Source organism: Hyperolius riggenbachi, chromosome 8, assembly GCF_040937935.1.
Source record: "Hyperolius riggenbachi isolate aHypRig1 chromosome 8, aHypRig1.pri, whole genome shotgun sequence".
Classification (NCBI taxonomy): Eukaryota; Metazoa; Chordata; class Amphibia; order Anura; family Hyperoliidae; genus Hyperolius; species Hyperolius riggenbachi.
In genome coordinates, this window is record NC_090653.1 from 68,372,278 (window position 1) to 68,392,484 (window position 20,207).

The 20,207-nt window shown below is 43.3% G+C and overlaps 1 protein-coding gene across 2 annotated transcripts in view; it reads right to left on the reverse strand.

Moving 5' to 3' along the window:
- Positions 1-3,737: 3,737 nt before the first annotated feature.
- ECH1 (enoyl-CoA hydratase 1) overlaps positions 3,738-20,207 on the reverse strand; it is a 40,398-nt gene continuing 23,928 nt past the window's right edge. For both annotated transcript variants that reach the window (XM_068250615.1, XM_068250616.1), the window contains exons 4-10: positions 19,891-20,012; positions 15,286-15,334; positions 11,895-11,959; positions 9,279-9,349; positions 5,870-5,941; positions 5,049-5,199; positions 3,738-4,967 (exon numbers count right to left, since the gene is read on the reverse strand). In XM_068250615.1, coding sequence (XP_068106716.1) covers positions 4,863-4,967; positions 5,049-5,199; positions 5,870-5,941; positions 9,279-9,349; positions 11,895-11,959; positions 15,286-15,334; positions 19,891-20,012 — 635 coding nt within the window. In that variant the 3' untranslated portion in view covers positions 3,738-4,862. The remainder of the gene's footprint in view (positions 4,968-5,048; positions 5,200-5,869; positions 5,942-9,278; positions 9,350-11,894; positions 11,960-15,285; positions 15,335-19,890; positions 20,013-20,207) is intronic.

Here is a 20,207-nt window from a genome sequence, read left to right on the forward strand (position 1 = left end):
AAGAATGCAGCACAAGGTAAAAGCCTGATACACATCCAATTTTGATTGGCCAGTGACTGGGCAATTTTACCACTTCCATGTAGTATGAGGGTTTACATACAGTCAAAATTGGATTTGTATACCAGGCTTTATGCAATTGTCAATGTAGACAAGACACAGAATATTAATATCACGCTTTTTCTCCTGGTGGACTCAATGTACCAGAGCTGCAGCCACTAGGACGTGCTCTATAGGCAGTAGCAGTGGTAGGGAGTCTTGCCCAAGGTCTCCTCACTGAATAGGCTTACCGAACAGGAAAAGTAAAGATTTGAACCCTGGACTCCAGCGTCAGGGCCTTTGACCAGTACACTATCCAACCACTGCAGTTCACCACTACCCCAAAAGCTCGCAACCTGCGTCTAGTTTGTTTTCAAAGTGTATCAGAAAGATAGATAGAGAGAGAGAGAGAGAGAGAGAGAGATTACATATACATATATATATATATATATATATATATATATATATATATATATATATATATATATATATATATATATATATATATATATATATATATATATATATATATATATATATATATATATATATATATATATATATATATATATATATATATACACACACACATCCCAAGTTAACTCAGTATTTGCAATTAATTCTCAAACACATTTGTTCATCCGATTCAAAGGGTCACTTAAATCTTCTTCATCCTCTAAAATATTGAAAAAATCCTTAAGGTGGCCATACAGCAAGCAATTTTGGTGGCCGATCGACCAAGAGACAGATTTATCTGATTGAATCTAATCAGAGAGACCAATTTCAAACATTCAATCTTTTAGGAATCGGCTTAGCAATGCTGCCTCGTCACCTCTGTCCTCCCAAATGTAGACGTTACCCCCTTTCCCTCCCGATGCCCGTGCATTAATACGTTACCTGTCTGGTGTCCGCCGCTGTCTCTCGCTGTCTCTCGCACCCCACGAGGTTGCCAGCGTATTGCATGTGGGGCAGGTGTGTGATGTCACACGCGCCCCAGTATTAAGGCACGGAGCGGTTGTTTACTCCTACATTTGGGGGGACGAGGCTAGGGGTTTCCATTGCGTTGGTCATACCACCGCGCAGCCAATCAAGCTTGTCGGCCCGAGATTTCCCAGCAGGCCCAATTGGTACATGCAACCAATTTTTTCCCAAAATTGGTCAAATTGTAGATCAGGCATGCTCTTAGCAGCACCAATTTTAATCAGATTCGATAATTATTGAATCTGATGGGCGATTGGCCACCAAATCAAGTTTACTGATGTATGGTCACCTTTAAAAGGCACTTCTATATCGGTTGCTATGCTAACAAACATAGGCATGGTCTCGCAGATTATTGTTCCTTGATGTACACGCTGATTTTTTTATTATGATCCATCAGTCTAACAGTTTTTCTAATTATATCAGACTTGCAAGCATTAGGCCTCTTGCACACTGCAAGCAATTCAGATTCAGATTCCGCTTTTTAATCTGTTTTTACATCCGATTCCGATTCAGATTTTTAATCTTAACTGCATGCTGCGTTTTTTGATCCGTTTTTCTGTTGAATGTATTCAAGGAAAATCGGAAACGGAATCGGAATCGGAAAACGGATTTGCAGTGTGCAGGGAGCCTTAGTCAGATTTCTGGACATGGATTATGTTTTGCAGGAAACCAGGAAAAAAAAACATATAAAAGTACAAATTGTATTCTTATTAAAGGACATCTGAGCTGAAAATTAACTGATGAGAAAAACAATTGCATCTATCCTCCTGCTCCTAAAAATGACTTTTTAGATATCCCACAGTTGTATTTTATGTTTCAATCTAGTTTTCAAAGGGACTCCCGAGCAGTAACAAAAATCAAAATCTGAACTTGCCTGGGGCTTTCTCCAGCCCAGTGTAGGTCAGGAGGTCCCTCTGGCTCTTCTCCCAGGCCCTGTTCAGAAATGGCTCCCCGGCGGCTCCCGGCGACACTGGGCCAGAGTGTCGGGCTCCTTCTTCCCGAAATGTGACGTCAGTCGTCACCACGCCGGCCACCTCGCGTCATCATGACATCTGGCGTGACAGTACTGTGCATGCGCAGTTTAATCACGCATGCGCAGTACTGTCACACCGGCCGCCGTGATGACGCAAGGTGGCCAGCGTGGAGACGACTGACGTCACCTTTCAGGAAGAAGGAGCCCGAAACTCTGGCCCAGTGTCGCCAGGGTGCCATTTCTGACCAGGGCCTGGGAGAAGAGCCAGAGGGACCTCCTGACCTACACTGGGCTGGAGAAAGCCCCAGGTAAGTTCAGATTTTGATTTTTGTTACTGCTTGGAGTCCTTTTAAGTCTTTACTGTTTCATTGTCTCTGCTCAATGACACCTTCACTGAAGTATGCTAGAGCTCAAATCTATGAATAATTGACCATTTTTTTTATCTCTTTTCTGCACCCAGAAGCCATTTACTGAAAGGAAACTATTTTATAGCTGTAATTACTTATCAGTGGGGGTTATGCTATAGTCTAACTCAGTATGGCCCGGATAGAAACTGCCACTTGCATACCTGATGTTTAACTCTTTCAGGCAGAGAAAGAAAAAAAGGAACACAGCATAGTTATTTGTGTGCTTAGTACTGTACATACACATGTCTATCTTATCATGTCACATGTCACCTCGGTTGTCCTTTAAATACCCAGCCTGATTCTCTGTGGAAATCTCCTTTTAAAAACAAGAGTCAAATGCTGGTAATAAATGCATTTAAAGGACAACCGAGGTGAAAAAAACTGATGAGAAAAAACAATTGTATCCATCCTCCTCCTCTTAAAAATGACTTTTTTTAGATGTCCCACAGTTTTATTTTATATTTAAATCTAGTTTTTACTGTTTCATTATCTTTGTTCAATGACACCTTCAGTGACGTATGCTAGAGCTCAATTCTATGAATTATTGAACCTTTTTATCTCTTTCCTGCTCTCAGAAGCCATTTACTGACAGGAAAGTGTTTTAAGGGTTTGAATTACTTATCAGTGAGGATTATGCTATAGTCTGACCCGGTCCTGACCCGGGCAGAAACTGTCACTTCCATACCTGATGTTTAACCTCCCTGGCGGTAAGCCCATGCTGAGCACGGGCTATGCCGCCGGGAGGCACCGCTCAGGCCCCGCTGGGCCGATTTGCATAATTTTGCTAGCTGTGTGTAGCATCCGATCGCCGCCGCTACCCGCCGATCCGCTGCTATTCGTCGCGCTGCGGCCGCCCCCCCCCCCAGACCCCGTGCACTACCTGGCCAATCAGTGCCAGGCAGCACTGTGGGGTGGATGGGAGTCCCCTTTGACGTCACGACATCGATGACGTCGGTGACGTCATCCCGCCCGTCGCCATGGCGACGGGGGAAGCCCTCCAGGAGATCCCGTTCTTCGAACGGGATCTCCTGATCTCCGGCGGCGATCGGAGGGGCTGGGGGGATGCCGCTGAGCAGCGGCTATCTTGTAGCGAGACTTTGTCTCGCTACATGAAAAAAAAAAAATTAAAAACACTACTTTGCTGCCCCCTGGCGGATTTTTTTAAACCGCCAGGAGGGTTAAGGTGGTTTTTGTGGTTTTTCATTGCCCATACATCTATATAGAAAACTGATTCTAAACACAGAAACCAGAAAATTCATGACATTTAATTTCTCATCTGCTTCATCCAATGATCTCGCTCACTGAAAGAAAACGGAGCAGAAACTGCACTCCAACAACAGTAGCAGAAACTAAATTTTTAATAACTGGTTATAAAAACAAATTAATAGGTTTATGTTCCACACATTCAAATAAGCTTACAAAACTGAGCTTGTTGTGGTTAAAAAGACGATTTCAGGATCCTGCTAATCACAAATCGTGTCAGTCCATTAGGCTTTCCAATTTAAAGCAATTAAGTTTAGCAGCAGGACTGTCAGGCAACTCGTATTGTTTAGAAGAAAATACATGACAGTATCCATAGACTTCTCACTACAGGTTCCATTTAAAGCAGAATGGATTTCACAGGTTTGTCCTGAGCCAGCGTTATACAAAATTGGACCACAACCATGTTGTTGTGCGACAATCACTATAGAATAGCATTAGTAGTTTGTGCCAGATCATATTTCAGTCTAGTATTTTAGATTTGGTATACTCTTAGAAGACAGAGAATCCAATGTTGTCTCCTACTTCTCAAGTCGAAATGACAGCAGAGTAGGCTTCAGCATCCAAATTAAAATGAGCAAGGTGCATGGCTTTGATATGGTAAACCAACATGCCACCAAAGAGAGCACATGGGCTTTCTGGTTAGCACTGGACACCATCTGTGTGCAGTTTGTGTGGTCTCCACATGTGTGTGTGGGATTTCTCTGGGCACTTTCCTATCACATCATGGTGAAGATTTTGACTGTGAACCCCTCAGAATGCCTGTCAAAGACATGACTATAGACTTTCTGTGAAGTGCTGTGGAAGATGGCAGCCCTTTGTGGTGCACTTTTTGTTGTGTGTAGAACACTGGTTGTTAGTGATTAGGCTTGCTGGAAGACCTCCCCAGGCCAGAATTATTTCCTACCACAACTTGTTCCTCAAGGCCCTTTCCATAGTGCAGAACAGGCTGCTAGGCAGAGAACCAAGCCGTGTGTTTGCACGGGGTTGGTCACCCAAATTAATCACGGCTGATAGTTTTCAGGCTACCATGGTGAAAAAGGGTCTAGGTGTTATGATGTCCAGAGCTGTCCAGGTGTATGGAAATTATTTGAGGATTACCAACGACACATGCAGACGCCGCCTAGGTGTGAAAATTGTTAATTTAGTTATGTTTTCATTTGTTACACGTTCCATGTTTTCTTAATGCCATTGCAGGACTGCTACTACAGTTTAGAGAAAGTGACATCTTTTGGAGTCTGCTTCTGCATGGCAGCCTGAGCAGACTTGATGATATCCTCGGTCTGCAGCATGCTCATGTTCCAGGTAGCCTGTGTAGATAGAACATAGTTATGTCAATGATGAAATAAGAGAAGGGTCCAGAGGAATCTTCTCCAGGGTTGAGCACTCACCATGAAATTCAGACTCTCCTCCACCGAGTGATCCCGGGAATAGACGAGGTTGATTTTGGTTCCTTGAACAGCCACAGGGCTCTTGCTAGCGATCTCAGAGGCCAGGTCAAATGCAGCACTCAAGAGGGAAGTCTTATCTGGGAACACACGGCTGGAAAAAAATGGAGACAGAAGAGTGAAAACAGGAGCCTGAAGGGACTTCAGCATGTCAGTGCTCAGATTGTTGACCGGAAACCTATACTGGCCTTCCCTTGAGATCCTAAAGAACAGTATTTTAAAAATAATGGTTAGGCTTTCCTCTCTTACTTCCTGGTTTCTAGTTAAAGGATACCCGAAGTGACATGTGACATGATGAGATAGCCATGGGTATGTATGGTGCCAAGCGAACAAATAACTATGCTGTGTTCCTTTTTTTCTTTCTCTGCGTGAAAGCGTTAAATATCAGGTATGTAAGTGGCTGACTCAGACAGGAAGTGACTACAGTGTGACCCTCACTGATAAGAAATTCCAACTATAAAACACTTTCCGAGCAGAAAATGGCTTCTGAGAGCAGGAAAGAGATAAAAGGGATCAACAGATCATAGATTTCAGCTCTGGCATACTTCAATGAATGTGTCATTGAGAAAAAACAAAAAGTTAAAACTTAAAAAGTAGATTTAAACAAAATAAAACTGTGGAATATCTTAAAAAAATCATTATTTGGAGAAGGAAGATAGATACAATCGTTTATTTCAGCCTCGGGTGTCCTTTAAAGAGAGACTTGACCTTTGTGTTTAAGCATACACAGAATATGGGATGTTGTATTATATGAAGGTTTATACCTGACTAAGCCGCAGCTGTGGGCCTCATCTGACATCATCTTCCTAGCAGTAAAAGCCAGCTCATTCACCAGGCTGTGGAGAAAGCAAATAATGACAGTTAGCGCCTATTATCAGGTCATGTGAATGTTAGTCAGCCTATGATCTTAAAGTGGACCTGAACTCTTGCACAGGACAGAAGGAAAACAGAGCAATGCACCCTGTATGTATTTAGAGAATTTAGCCTGTCAAATTCCCCCTTATCTCTGTCTAATCACAAATTGTACTTTGATCACTCCCGTGTCACATGACTGCCACGGCAGAGATGGCAGATAAGCTCATGTGAAAGCACAGGCTGTTAGCAATATGTCTGCTTCCATGAATCAGGAAGTAGAAACAGTGCAGATTTATTTTAGAATTTGTATCAGTTGTAACAAAGAAATTTTTTGTTGTTGTTTTTGTTTAAAGGTTATTATGCTGTTGAGTATCTTTTAGAGCAGAGAGGACACTGAGTTCAGGTCCACTTTAATGAATCTATTTAAAGTAAATCTTAACTGAACAAATGTTCCAAAAATAAAAGTATGCCCTTAAAGCTTATTAAATGGGCTGCCGTGATCAGTATTTTCACCGCTCCGCTGTATTTAGTTGTTCTGAAAAAGCATGATTTTGGTTTTCAAAATCACTGCTAAAATGGTGCCTTATCCCGCCAGTGCTTCAGGGTCATCCGGCTGGCAATGATGTCCTGCGCTCATAAGGCCAAAGCTCTGGATCAGGACAATGAGTGCATGCCTGCTAAGATGTGGGGCGTAGTGAGAGCTTGGAGGGCCCGCTATGTAATGCTGCAATTTGCATATCTACATGCCTCGGTGCCCAGAGGCACCCCACAGAATCGCGGTGCTGAGGCATGCAGACATTTACATCCTTAGCCGCAAATTATGGCTTTGCGGCTGGGGTAGGTTAAGGTTGGGGAGGTTAAGTGTTAAGCATCGTTACAGGGAGATCTTCGGGTTAGGCATCGGTAGAGGGAGGATTCTGTGTAAGAGAAAAGTAAGGTTAAGACATAGTAAAATATCTGCAAAGATTATAGAAATTTTACTACTGGAATTAAATGCGCACTATGGTGAAACATTTTAAATATGCACAGACAAATAAGTACGTTTTTTCCAAAGTAAAATGAGCCATAAATTACTTTTGTCCTATGCTGCTGTCACTTACAGTAGGTGGTAGAAATCTGACAGAAACAGGTTTTGGACTAGTCCATCTCTTTATAGGGGATTCTCAGCAAGGCTTTTATTCTTTATAAAGATATTCCCTAACAAGGATTGAAACAATGATGCTGGCCAGCTTCCCTGCCCCCTACACAGTTTTTTTGGCAGTTGGACAGAGCAACTGCCATTCACTAAGTGCTTTTGAAAATAAATCCCTGAGAATCCCCCCATGAAGAAATGGACTAGTCCAAAACCTCTCGCTTCTGTCAGATTTCTACTACCTACTGTAAGTGACAGCAACATAGGAGAAAAGTAATTTATGGCTCATTTTACTCTGGAAAAAAAACATACTGCTTATATGTATATGTTTGCACATATTTTAAAATTTTAAATTTGTCGTCATAGTGCCCCTTTAAGTAGTAGAATATTGCTTGCAGTGTACTGGTTAAGGGCTCTGCCTCTGGCACTACAGAGACCTCTGAGACCATAGCGTTTGAATCTCGGCTAGAATCTCGGCTCTTCCTGTTCAATAAGCAAGCACCCATTCAGTAAGGAGACCTTGGGCAAGACTCCCTAACACTACTACTGCCTATAGAGCACACCCTAGTGGCTGCAGCTCTAGTGCTTTGAGTATGCCAGGAGAAAAGCATGCTATAAATGTTCTGTGTCTTATCTTAGATGGCAGTTGTCTCATGCATATGATTACCATTCGGTTTTGTGCAAAATTGTACACATTCTGTCATCCTGCTTCACTTCATGCCAAACCACGATAGATGAATACGAATATACCCTGAACAGTAAATAATTAACTGCAAACAGGAACAGAGATCCTATAAAGGAGAACAAGCCAAGTACTGTGATAGAACACACAGCCATATAACAGCCAGGGCAGGCTCTCTGGAATGATGGGCGGGGATGGGCACAGTGAATAAAGTTCAGAGATAATCTTCAGAGCTGCCATCTGGTCTGCTGCTAGGGTAATTGAGTGTCGTTTATCAGATCGGCTGATCAATAAAAAGTAGAACAAAAGTGAAGGAAAAATATAATGGTCCTTTCTGTTTCAGAAGATGCAACAAATTCAAGCTGCAACCTGGGCAACTGCACCAACCAGCTCCATGGAAAGTGGAGTGTCGGCCTATCTGGATCAGTGCAAAAAACTGAAGCAAAACCAGAATCAGTACAAAGACCAACCAATCAGAATCCTGGTTTCCTTTTACAGGTGAAACCTGAATTGTTGCTCAGCACAGCCACTCCACTTTTGTTTCCAGTTTTCCTGGGACCAGTCCTAAATCAGCTCCAAATATGTTAATGCCTCATAAATCACTGCATCAGATCTTCAACAGTTCCTCTGCCATTATGAGTATCGCTATAATAAGCTCCAGTCTCATCTAAGCCACCTGGTACAACTTGCTCATCTATGCCGCCTGGTACGACCTGTTGCTGCCGAGGAAGCAGAGCCAAAAAGCAAAATGCATAATCTAATTTTTGAATTTGCATATTCAGTAGTGATGCATTGTGGGAGACCACAATTGCTTACTTTAAGCTGAATTATCGCAAATGCCTTCTGTTTTAAGAAGGTAAACTACACTGAGCATTACTTTTTTGCAATAAAAACCTTTTTCCAGTAGCTTGCATTGGCTCATTCTTCTAGAGATGTAGGCCAACCTAGTCTGCTCTATTTTTACTTATTTTTTTTAATGCACTTTATGGTCCGGGGCGTCTCCTCCCAATATTGGTTATAAATTACACCTTAGCTCAATGGTTGTATTTTTTAGTTTCTCTCCCTGTTGGCGAGTCTGTCTGAACTCACTCCCTACATTGAGGAGCCTAATCATCTGGAGAGCGACCACCAGGAGTGGACACCCCGACCTACGCGAAAGCGGTAATCTTCCGTACACAATGAAAGTGGTTGCCATATACTCGAAACCTAAAATGCATGAACACCCAATCACCATCCATCTTGTAAAGTGTCATTTACAGTTTGCACTATTGGCTACTGGTAACTCTGACTTTTTCTGGTATATTGGGAATCTCAGGACAACCCAAGCATGACTATACTAAAACACACAGGTACAAAACTATGAGTCGGCTTTCTCCTGACAGGACAGATACTTTTGCGTTGTATGCAACATGTTACACAGAAGAATACTTTGCAATGCAGATGTCTCCCAGTGTACAGTATGAATACAATCTATTTGCCACAGTGGGAAAATGTGTCGCTATACCTTCTGTTTCCAATGATATTTGGCAAACGCTGGAGGGTTCCTACATCAGCGGCAAGACCTATATCAACTTCCTGTGTGTGAGAGAAAAAGGGTACAATTCAAACGGCGCACATGAGTTATCCTTTATTTATATAATGTCACCATAATCTGCAGTGCTAGTTTATTCCTACACTGTAAACTAGCTACAATGTGTGCTGATTTACTTTAAAAATGTGCTTCTAATATGTGCACCCCCCCCCCCCCCGCTAATTAAATGCCTTCTTTCCACTCCCTAGTTGTACCAAGGACACATTTAATTTTGGGGGTGGTTTGGTCGTATTTTGCAATTTTCCCTTATCACCTGTATCTTTAAGCAGACCATTAACATTAACGTTTACAAATAAACATATATTTTGTCTAAAAAAAAAAAAAGTGTTAGATGTTAGATCCTATTATAATCTTTAAAATAAACATTGACTTGTGAGCGACCTGGACAAAATAACATGTGCTAACACAGATAGAACAGAAGAATGATTTTATTCCTATAAGGGCCTGAGCCCACTGATGCAGTTGTATCCGCTTCTGTCCGCTTTTCAGCATCTGTAATACTTATGTGTAACTGAAAAGCGGACACAACTACATCAGTGGGCTCAGGCCCAGTGCACACCAAAACCGCTAGCAGATCGTCAAAACGCTAGCGGTTTTGGGAGCAGAGAGCCGATATTTGCCGGGTGCACACCGAGCGGATTTTGTATGAGATCCACCGGCCGCATCCGCGTGGCTAATGTATCTCTATGGGCTGGTGCACACCGGCGGTTTGAGGTTTTAAGAAAATCGCAAACGTGCAGCAAGAGGCACGTTTGCGGCTTGCTAAAAACCTCAAACCACCGGTGTGCACCAGCCCATAGAGATACATTAGCCATGCGGATTTTCAGGCGGATTCGGTGTGCACTGGGCCTTAATGTGGGTTCAGAGCCACTTTAAGGTGAATGTTGCATATCGCATTTTTTTACATTAAAAATTACAATATAGGCTTTCCATAAAGGGATTTTTAAGAAACTTACCTGAGGCTTCTTTCAGCCCCCTGGAGTTATCCTGTGCCCACAACGTTCTCCTGATTCCCTCCGGCCAGCAGCGGCGACTGCCGCAAAGCTGCGAAAATCGCTACGTCACATGCGCAGTGGGAGCATGATCAGGGTGTGCGTGGCTCAGGGCCGCACATGCGCAGTAGCCGGCGATAGGTCAGCTTTGCAGGGGTTGCCGCTGCTGGCAAGAGGGAATCAGGATGACATCATGGGCACAGGATAAACCCAAGCGGCTGCAAGAAACCTCAGGTAAGTAAAAAATAATGTTTTTTTTACCTAAGAATCCCTTTAAAGCCTGATGCATGGTACACACCATACAATTTCCCATCAAATTGATAATTTCTCACAGTTCCGATCTGATTTCCGGAAATTATCGATTCGATCATCAATCTGATGGGAAATTGCATGCTGTGTACCAGGCATTAGTTCAGCCTCTCATTTTTACTGAACAGAATAGCACATTTGTGCATTGTATGTTTGTACTTTTTGCAGCGTATTAAAATAAGCCGTTTGGCTCTGTTGTCGCATTATCTGGTGAGACAACAGTGTAATTTTACTGGAGAAAAAGCTGTCCAGACTCCTCCTACCATCTCTAACAGGTAGCAGTCCGGGAGGAGCTGTGTGATGGCAGCAGCCAGTCTTCCCTGACAGCTCACCTGACTATGCCCACCATCTCCTTGTGCTGGTAAGAGATTAAAGTGTATGGGCAGCTGACAGTTCAGATTCGATAAGAGAGATATTGGTCTCTTCTTCAAATCTGCCCCTACATCGTCAGATGTATGGCTACCTTACCTCTTGGTGGCCAGCACTGCAGTTGATCAGAGTCTCATAAACAATGTGAATATCTACGCGTGCGGAATGCGGCAACACGTATTTTTGTACGCGTTGCGGTCCTCAACAGCGCTAATTGCAGTAGGGAATGCGTCCAATAATACGCATGGCGGCCGGCCGACTGGTGAGTTGTCAAAAACGAAACTAAGTGACAGCGGGGGACCGGAGGATTCCAGAGCAGCTCCGAGGGCACAGGACTGCTGCAGGGGGCTGGTAATAGCCCCAGGTAAGTGAAACTCTTTATCCCCCGTTCAGTTAGGGTTCCCTTTAAGGAGCCCTCGCTCTGCTGCCATTTCCTTGTTTCTCAGAGGGGTCTCTGGGTGAACTTTCCAAAGGCAATTCCTCTGGAATGACTAATGACACAGTATCCTATTAAAGCTTTACTACCAACGAAAAAGCTCTCAGGGTGAACTAAGGCTTAAAGTGGATTCTGATTGTTACAGTAAGAAGTGAGAATACCACATACATGGGACTTCACAGAAAACAAGTAAAGGTATATAGCCAATTATGCTTCAATAGAAAGTACAAATACCACCCAGAGTTCAGGTGCACTTCAGGTGCATTATTCTATAGGCAGAATAGATTATAACTAGGCTGCGAATGATAGCGCCGTTTCTACACACATATATAGGCGGCAACTGGCTACAACTGAGAGCTTAGCCTTATAACCGTAACACATTCATTTCCAGTCTGTATCACAGAATCCTCAAATATGTTTTACCTTCACTTGGAACCAGGCATCCTGAGAGCAGTAGCGGATGTCACAGGCAGAGATGAGATCCACACCTAGGGGGCACACAGTATTATTCTTATAGGCATTGTTCCCACTCTCCATAAATATACATTTCCCATTCTAACACAATGTATTATGCCTCATTTACTAAAGCAATATCATCCATGATACTGGTGGATAGCGTAATGGCGGTTAGCAACTTTTTTTTAAAGCGGACTTGAACTCAGAACTTCCTCTTTGCACTAAAAGATAAGCAACAGCATAATAACCTTTAAAGAAAAAACATTTCCTTGTAACAGCTTATAGTACTGCAGCTGAGGTTATGCACAGTGATTACTTCCTGGTATCATGGGAGCATAGAAAGGGTTAACCTCCTGCGTTTACATATTAGCTCAGAAGTCGGCAGACAGCTGACAGCTCAAATTACACAAATTACAGTGCACCTGATTGGCTGACAAGCGTCTGCTGGCCAGATAGAGGCAGGATATTGCTCTGACTGGAAGTTAGCAATTGTGTTTGTTGCAGTTGGCATTCAGTTTAGAGGTGGTGGGGTGAGTTCCCTGGAGGTGAGAGGTCCAGGGCTTGCCCGCACTTCCCTCTAGGTGTCGCATGGTGGTTTGGGGGCCCCAGTGAGTGAGAGAGACCTGGGGCCCCTGGGCTGTCATGTGGACCAGTGTTTGTGATTTTAAATTTTATTTTTTGCAGCTTCTACGATGCGGTTGACAGGTGAGTGGTTAGGGAGGGGACCGTGTGGGAGATGTGCCTACACGGGGCGTCCCTGTTAAACGACGCAATTCACGATTGTGTCCAACCGAAGCCTCCCACCTGAATGCTAATCTATGTAATTCCTGCTAGGTATGGTACAGCAGGCAACGGGTGTATGACAGTGCACCTGATTGGCTGACAAGCGTCTGCTGGCCAGATAGAGGCAGGATATTGCTCTGACTGGAAGTTAGCAATTGTGTTTGTTGCAGTTGGCATTCAGTTTAGAGGTGGTGGGGTGAGTTCCCTGGAGGTGAGAGGTCCAGGGCTTGCCCGCACTTCCCTCTAGGTGTCGCATGGTGGTTTGGGGGCCCCAGTGAGTGAGAGAGACCTGGGGCCCCTGGGCTGTCATGTGGACCAGTGTTTGTGAGCTCAAATTACACTAGCTCATTACTTGCTGAGAAGGGAGAATTAGACAGGCTGTTCTCTATAAACACACAAAGGGTGGAATTCCTCTGTGTTTTCCTTGTCTCCTGTGCAAGAGTTCAGGTCCGCTTTGTGTCCAGTTACACACTCTGGTAAAGAAGTGAGCTTTGAGGTTGCATTTGTAGATTTGAAGGGTGGGGAGAGCCAAGTGAGAGGGAGTTCCAGAAGACAGGAGATACCTGTTAAAAATGCTGTACGTGGGATCTAGGATAACAGAGGTTGTGTCTGAGATGGTATCTGGAAATTAGTGCAGTTTTGCATGGAGGAGCCAGGCTGAAAAGATTTCTCCAAGAGTAGAGGCCCGTACCCACCTCGCAATTTTTCCGATTTTCCCAAAGATCAGCGATTTCTTCAGCGACAAGCAGTGGTTTCCGCGATCTTGCGATGTGAGTACAGACACACGATCACGCGAACATCGCTTAGCGTCACCCGGTGATCATTAAGCTCCCTGGCAACTCTTGCGCAAAGTACGGCGATAGCTTGAAGTCTTGTTGCCGCCTATTGTGTAACGTCACGCACACCTGCTGGACGGAAGACGGATTGGGGGAGTCGATGGATCTATCTTCCTGCATTGCGTGGGGAGTATGTAACTTTAGATGCTTGAACTGTAACCTTTGTTAGATAGGCAGCCAGTGAAGGGACAGACAGAGGCCTTGTACTCAATAGATAAATTGCCACGTGCATTTTAGCAAGGAGTAGTGTGCAATACGCAGTGGCGTAGCAATAGGGGATGGAGTGGATGCCACTGCATCAGGGCCCTTGGACCAGAGGGGCCCTCTCTCAACAGCAGTATTAGCTCATTATTGGTCCTGTGCTAGCAATGATCACTTCTACATATGCTTTGAATAGTGGTAATCATTAGCAAACTTTTTTTTCCATCCTCTGCTTAATACTGTGGAGGTCCTTGGCAGGTTTTGGTGCGCTGTACCAATTGTTATGTACAATTGGAGAGGACCAATGATAAACGTGCACTGGGGCCCAAAGCTCCTCAGCTGTGCCACTGGCAAGAAGCAAGAATATTGCGGGGGCACAGAATGCACAGACATTCCCACTTACGTGTTGCACAGCAGTGCATTTTAAGAAAGCACTACTGCAGGCAATTTAGTCCACAGAGCTGTCCCATTCACTGTCCCTGAATGGTAACAGTGCTGCAATGGAGAGACACACAGGTGCTGTGCATTGTTAAAACTCAAGGCCACCTGCATTGTACAATATAAGCCAAGAGATCCGCAGACTCAACTGTAGAGAAGTCTGTTTATTCACATACTGGGCTCTATTCACAAAACTTATCACAAATGACTTATTTATCACCTAATTGATAAAAATAACTTTTCTGCACATTGAAAGGAAAATAATCAATCTATGTTGTTTCTGATTAACTTAATTTCAATATTTCTTTTCTTTCCTTAATTATATTATATTTTTGCTCTTTGGGAGCTTAAAAAAGTAACATACATAAGGTGAAAACAGGTGAAAAAGCTTTGTGAATCATGACCAAAGTGCCAGATGTCCATTCAGTAACCAACAAACGGGGCCACGGTGGGACCCCTTTATCAAGGCATACACAGAAATATGAAAGGAATAGTGTAGGGGGTCGGGGGGAAATGAGTTGAAGTTACCCGGGGCTTCTAACGGTCCCCCGCAGACATCCTGTGCCCGCGCAGCCACTCATTGATGCTCCGGCCCCGCCTCTGTTTCACTTCTGGAATTTCAGACTTTAAAGTCGGAAAACCACTGCGCCTGCGTTGCCGTGTCCTCACTCCCGCTGATGTCACCAGGAGCGTACTGCGCAGGCACTGACCATACTGTGCATGCGTAGTACGCTCCTGGTGACATCAGCAGGAGCGAGGACACGGCAATGCAAGGCACAGTGGTTTTCAGACTTTAAAGTCTGAAATTCCAGAAGTGAACCGGAGGCGGGGCCGGAGCATCGGTGAGTGGCTGCTGCACCGGCACAGGATGTATGCGGGGGACCATTAGAAGCCCGGGTAACTTCAACTAATTTTCCACAGACCCCCCTACAGTATTCCTTTAATACACAGCATATTAGGAGTTTGTGCACTTGCATTTCAGATGTTCCCTGTGTAAGGCAAGAGTGAATTCACAAGATGTTTTTCTGTTGGATGACAGGTGGCATGTAGTGTGGTAATGGGAGTTACATCAATGTGAGATCACAGTTCTATAACCTTACCTCCTCCAATGCACCCATTATGGATGGCAGCAATCACTGGCTTTGTACACTACAAGAGGAAAACAAACAAACGCAGGTCTATTTAAAGCGTAACTGTCGGGCAGAACATCAAAAATCAATTCTTTATTTTTATCTGTTAAACATGTAATAAGGATGCTAACTAGGCAATTTAAAAGTTAAAATCACTATTACTTTTCTTGTTGATAAATGATCATTCCCCAGTTTACCTGACTCTTATGTGGTACATCTGCTGAACAAAGGAGGTTGCAGGGCATGCTGGGTTTTCTTTTTTTCTTTTCCCTCAGACAAAACTAATGCAGCCTGGTTGGCCGAAAGCCTCTTTCCATCCCGTCTTCCCCTCCCACACCTCTGTTCCTCTCTGATTGGCCAATATTTCTCATGCTGAGAAGTTGCAGAGTCACACAATTTTCAAAAAAAATGGGGGATGGAGAATTCCATTGACCACAGTGGATGAAACTAATGAAGCCGGCACCATCCAATAAAATGTATTTTATGCTCTTTTATTGCTTAAAGCATGAGAACAGCAATCACAGCGACGTTTCAAAACGGAAGCTTCTTTATCAAGCTATGCTGATCATTACAAATCACAAATGACAGGCAAGCAGCAATAAAAGAGCATAGATACATTTGATGGTGCCGGCTTCATTCGTTTCATTGATATATCGATCTGGAGTGTTGCTGGATCTGCCGAGGCACATCGCACGTTCTTAAGAGGAGTGCTCCACTATCTTCTTTCACATTGACCACAGTGGACAAACAGGACACAGGAGAGGAGAAAGATACTGATGATTAGACTACACAGGAGATAAGTATGACGTGTGCATGTTTATTTTGAACTTTTAATTTTTAGTTCAGGTTGTCTTTAAGTAGAGCATGTATTTACTTGTATATGTGGGTTTTTTTCTGATATAGAATGGCTAACAGCTCCTCTTTAATGCGGTGAAGAGTACAGTGCAGAAAACTGCATCATCGAAAGAGAAAAGACATTCCATAATCAGACTTCAGTAAATGTGAATACTGTAAGCTGCAGTTTAGGGAAGCGCACACATTCACAATGTAACATCACAGATGGCTGTGTGCTTTATAGAAACCTGCATTGCTTTCTACTGCTGATCATCAACAGTTGTCTCCCTGATTATTGGGAATGGCCAGCATTTGTTTACCTTGTGAGGCACAATTTCACTTAGATTTCTGCATGTTTTCAATCAGGTTATTCAGATCGTATTATAAGAAAACAGAGAAGCTGGTGGGTTCTATCAGTTGCGAACGGACGCGTTTTTAATCGTTTCCTTAACCGCTTCACAACTGAGGGGTTTTACCCCTTCAGCATCTGAGCAATTTTCACCTTTCAGCACTCCTTACATTTATTCGCCTATAACTTTATCATTACTTATCGCAATGAAATGAACTATATCTTGTTTTTTTTCCGCCACCAATTAGGCTTTCTTTAGGTGGGACATTATGCCAAGAATTATTTTATTCTAAATGTGTTTTAATGGGAAAATGGGAAAACATTTGGAAAAAAAAAATCCTTTTTCAGTTTTCGGCCATTATAGTTTTTAAATAATGCATGCTACTGTAATTAAAAGCCATGTAACTTATTTGCCCATTTGTCCCGGTTATAACACCTTTTAAATTATGTCCCTATCACAATGTTTGGCACCAATATTTTATTTGCAAATAAAGGTGCATTTTTTTCAGTTTTGCATCCATCCCTAATTACAAGCCCATAATTTATAAAGTAACAGTGTTATACTCTCTTGATATAAATATTTAAAGATTTTAGGCCCTAAGGTAACTATTTTTTTTTTTTTTTTTATTACAAAAAAAAAAAAATTGGTAACAATTGGGGAGTGTGGGAGTTAATGAGTTAATTTATATTGTAAAATAATGTATTTGTATATGAAAAATGTTTTTGGGTGTAGTTTTACTTTTTGGCCACAAGATGGCCACAGTAATTTTTTGTAAATGCGTCCTGCAAGTGTAGGAAGTACGCTTGCAGGAAGTTCAGGGAGGCTGGGAAACTTTTTTTTTTTCACAATGATCGCGCTGCTTCTCATAGAAGCAGCCGATCATTGCTGGGGGGCAGAGATCAACAAACGGGAATGGTTTTTCCTGTTCATTGATCTCCGGGCAAGCGGGCGGCGGCGTGCACGAGCCCGTGCAAGCGGGAGCGGCGGCGGGGGGTTCAAATATCTACGCTTCAGGCGGGGAACTGAAGTACAAAGGAGCGTAGATATACTGTACCCGGGCGACGAAGTGGTCAAAGGACCTGTCAGTTAGCGTGGCAGAATTTTTCATAGATACAATCGCAACTGGCTTTATTATCGGGAATAATTCACATTCTTTGGCTCTGTAGATTGATGAAATACTATATTTTCTTTCAATCTGAAGGATGTTACAGAAAATAGGATTTGCTAAAAAAAAATGTGATCAGAATTACAATCGGCTGGCCATGTTGGGGCATCGACCTTAGGCAGGTTCAATCATCATCCAATGGATCCAATTAGAGCATCCTCATGGAGAGTTCCCGGATCACGAGGCTATGAGTGGGGACGGCCCTCTTTCTTCTCCTCTCTCTTCTTTTCTCTTTCTTTCCTTCATTTTTTATCTTCTGTTTTCTTTTTCTTCATTTGCACTCCTCAGCTGAGCTCATCATAGCGACCTTTCAGTTGCCCGTCTATCGCTGGACGACGGGAGCCGGAGGTCACAGTTTTCCCCAGCCTCAGGCTGGGACCACCCTTCCCCTACTCATATACACACCCCAGATAGTTGGACATGATCCTCTGGGGCACACCTTTATAAATCTTCCAGATGTGCATTTCCCCTTTGTTTACATTGTGATTATGTTATCACTCCATTCATTGTATGGTAACTGATCAATGTTACGTTGACTGTTACGATACTATTTGGCTCTGTTGTTAGCTTTAATGTATCTTTTTGAAAAATTGAAAACTTAATAAAATCTTTGAAAACAAAAAATAAATAAAAATCGCAGAGTGTAGCGGGAAAGCAGGATGGAGGAGGTGTGCGGCCCCAAACAGTATGGGCAGTGGCCCACACCCGAGCTAGATTGTAGACTTCACAGGAGCACAGTGAATCAGGCTGGAAGGATATTCAGGGAGCAGACAGACTGCAGGGGGATGGAGGAAGCCCCAGGTAAGTAAAATCATTTTTTCTCATTCATCTCAGGTTTACGTTAACTACTTAAGGACCGAGCTAATTGAAATCTACGCCCTGTTTTGGTGGTCACCTGGCTGGCAGGGCGTAGATTTCAATTAGCCGCCGCTGCGCACATCCGCCCGTTTCAGTCGCTCCTGCCGCTTAATCCCCGCCGTCTGTCGCTGAAGCTCACTTGCACTGTATTTTTCTATGACAGCAGAGCCCTGTGAGCGGGTCAGGAGCCGATTTCATTGGCTCCTGGCCCTGTCTTTCAATGTAAGCCGCTCCCATTGGCTTATATTGAAAGACAGGGTCAGGAGCCAATGAAAGCGGCTCCTGACCGGCACACAGGAACTGGTGGCCCAGGATCCCGACGTGCGGTGGCGGTTGCGATGGGTATGTGCGGCGATTCGTCTGGATTCCATCATTTCTGTACCAGCGGTCTCTGGTCGTTAAGGGGGCAGAGACCACTGGTACTTAAGAGGTTAAGTTCAGATTTGTTTTAAGAACTTTAGGAATTCACTCTCACCTAAAGTGGTTTCCACATTCATTTTGACAGAGTAGCCGAGCAGTTTGGGCAGTTTGGGGTGACCCAAAACCACTAGGAAATTATAAGGGAACAAAAGAGACTGAAAAAAAAAAAGCCCTCCTACTAAAGAGCAATGCTTAATGTGATTTGCCTTCTTAAAACAAAAAGGAACTTGCAATAATTCAGCTTTAAGTGAGCAAACATGGTTACCCACAATGCATCACTACTGAATATGCAAATGATCTCTTTATATGCCCCCGAAGCCAGGCTAGCATCCAGAACCACTGGTGTCCAGCTTTAAATTTTACAGAGCCACATCAACCCAACATGCAGGCAGCCTTTTTCAGACTTTTGGTCCTTATCAGTGCATGGCAGGCATCTGATAGAGCTCTATGGGTTAGGGCTTGGACCAGTACAACAGAGTAACCAAGCAGCTCGGGGTGACCCAAAACCACAAGGAGAGTATTGGGGACTAAAAGAGACCAAAAAGCCCTCATACTAAAAAGCAATGCTTAGGCCAGAAACCCACTAGGAGCGCTTTCTAAGTGATAGTGATTTGAAAAAGCTCTTTCTAATTCAATGCTATGGGAGATTTTTATAAAATCACATCACTCAAGTGGGATCACACCCACACACGCATTACATTAGCAAGAGCTTTTCACATCACAAAGTGCTCAGAAAAGCACTCCAAGTGGGTTTCTGGCCTCAGTGTGATCTGCCTTCTTAAAACAGAGGGTATTTGTGATGATTCAGCGTTAAGTGAACATCTGTGGTTACCCACATCCATTTTAAAATACTTCTCTACTGATTACAAACAGGCTATCGTTTAAGTGAGCTCATTATGGTACAATGTTCCCTCCATTCTTTACTAACAAGCCCACAAAAGTACCAACCTTTTCAATAACACTAAAAGTTTCCTGATAAGCTTTAATTTTCTTACGAAGATTCCAGGCGATTCTTGCTACATCGTCATCTGCCATTTGGAAGTCAGTAGCAAAATCTGTAAGGTCTATACCTGCACACAAAATATATACAGAAATACAATTATAGCCTGGCAGTAATGTCAAAGTAAGGAAGATAAACAGTATATTGGCCAAACTAATCATGTAATTTAACATGTGACAGCATAACTTCTACATGCAATACTTGAAGAGAGCCCGAGGTGAGCTCATAAAATGAAAAATAAACATTTCTTGCGGGAAAGAGGGTA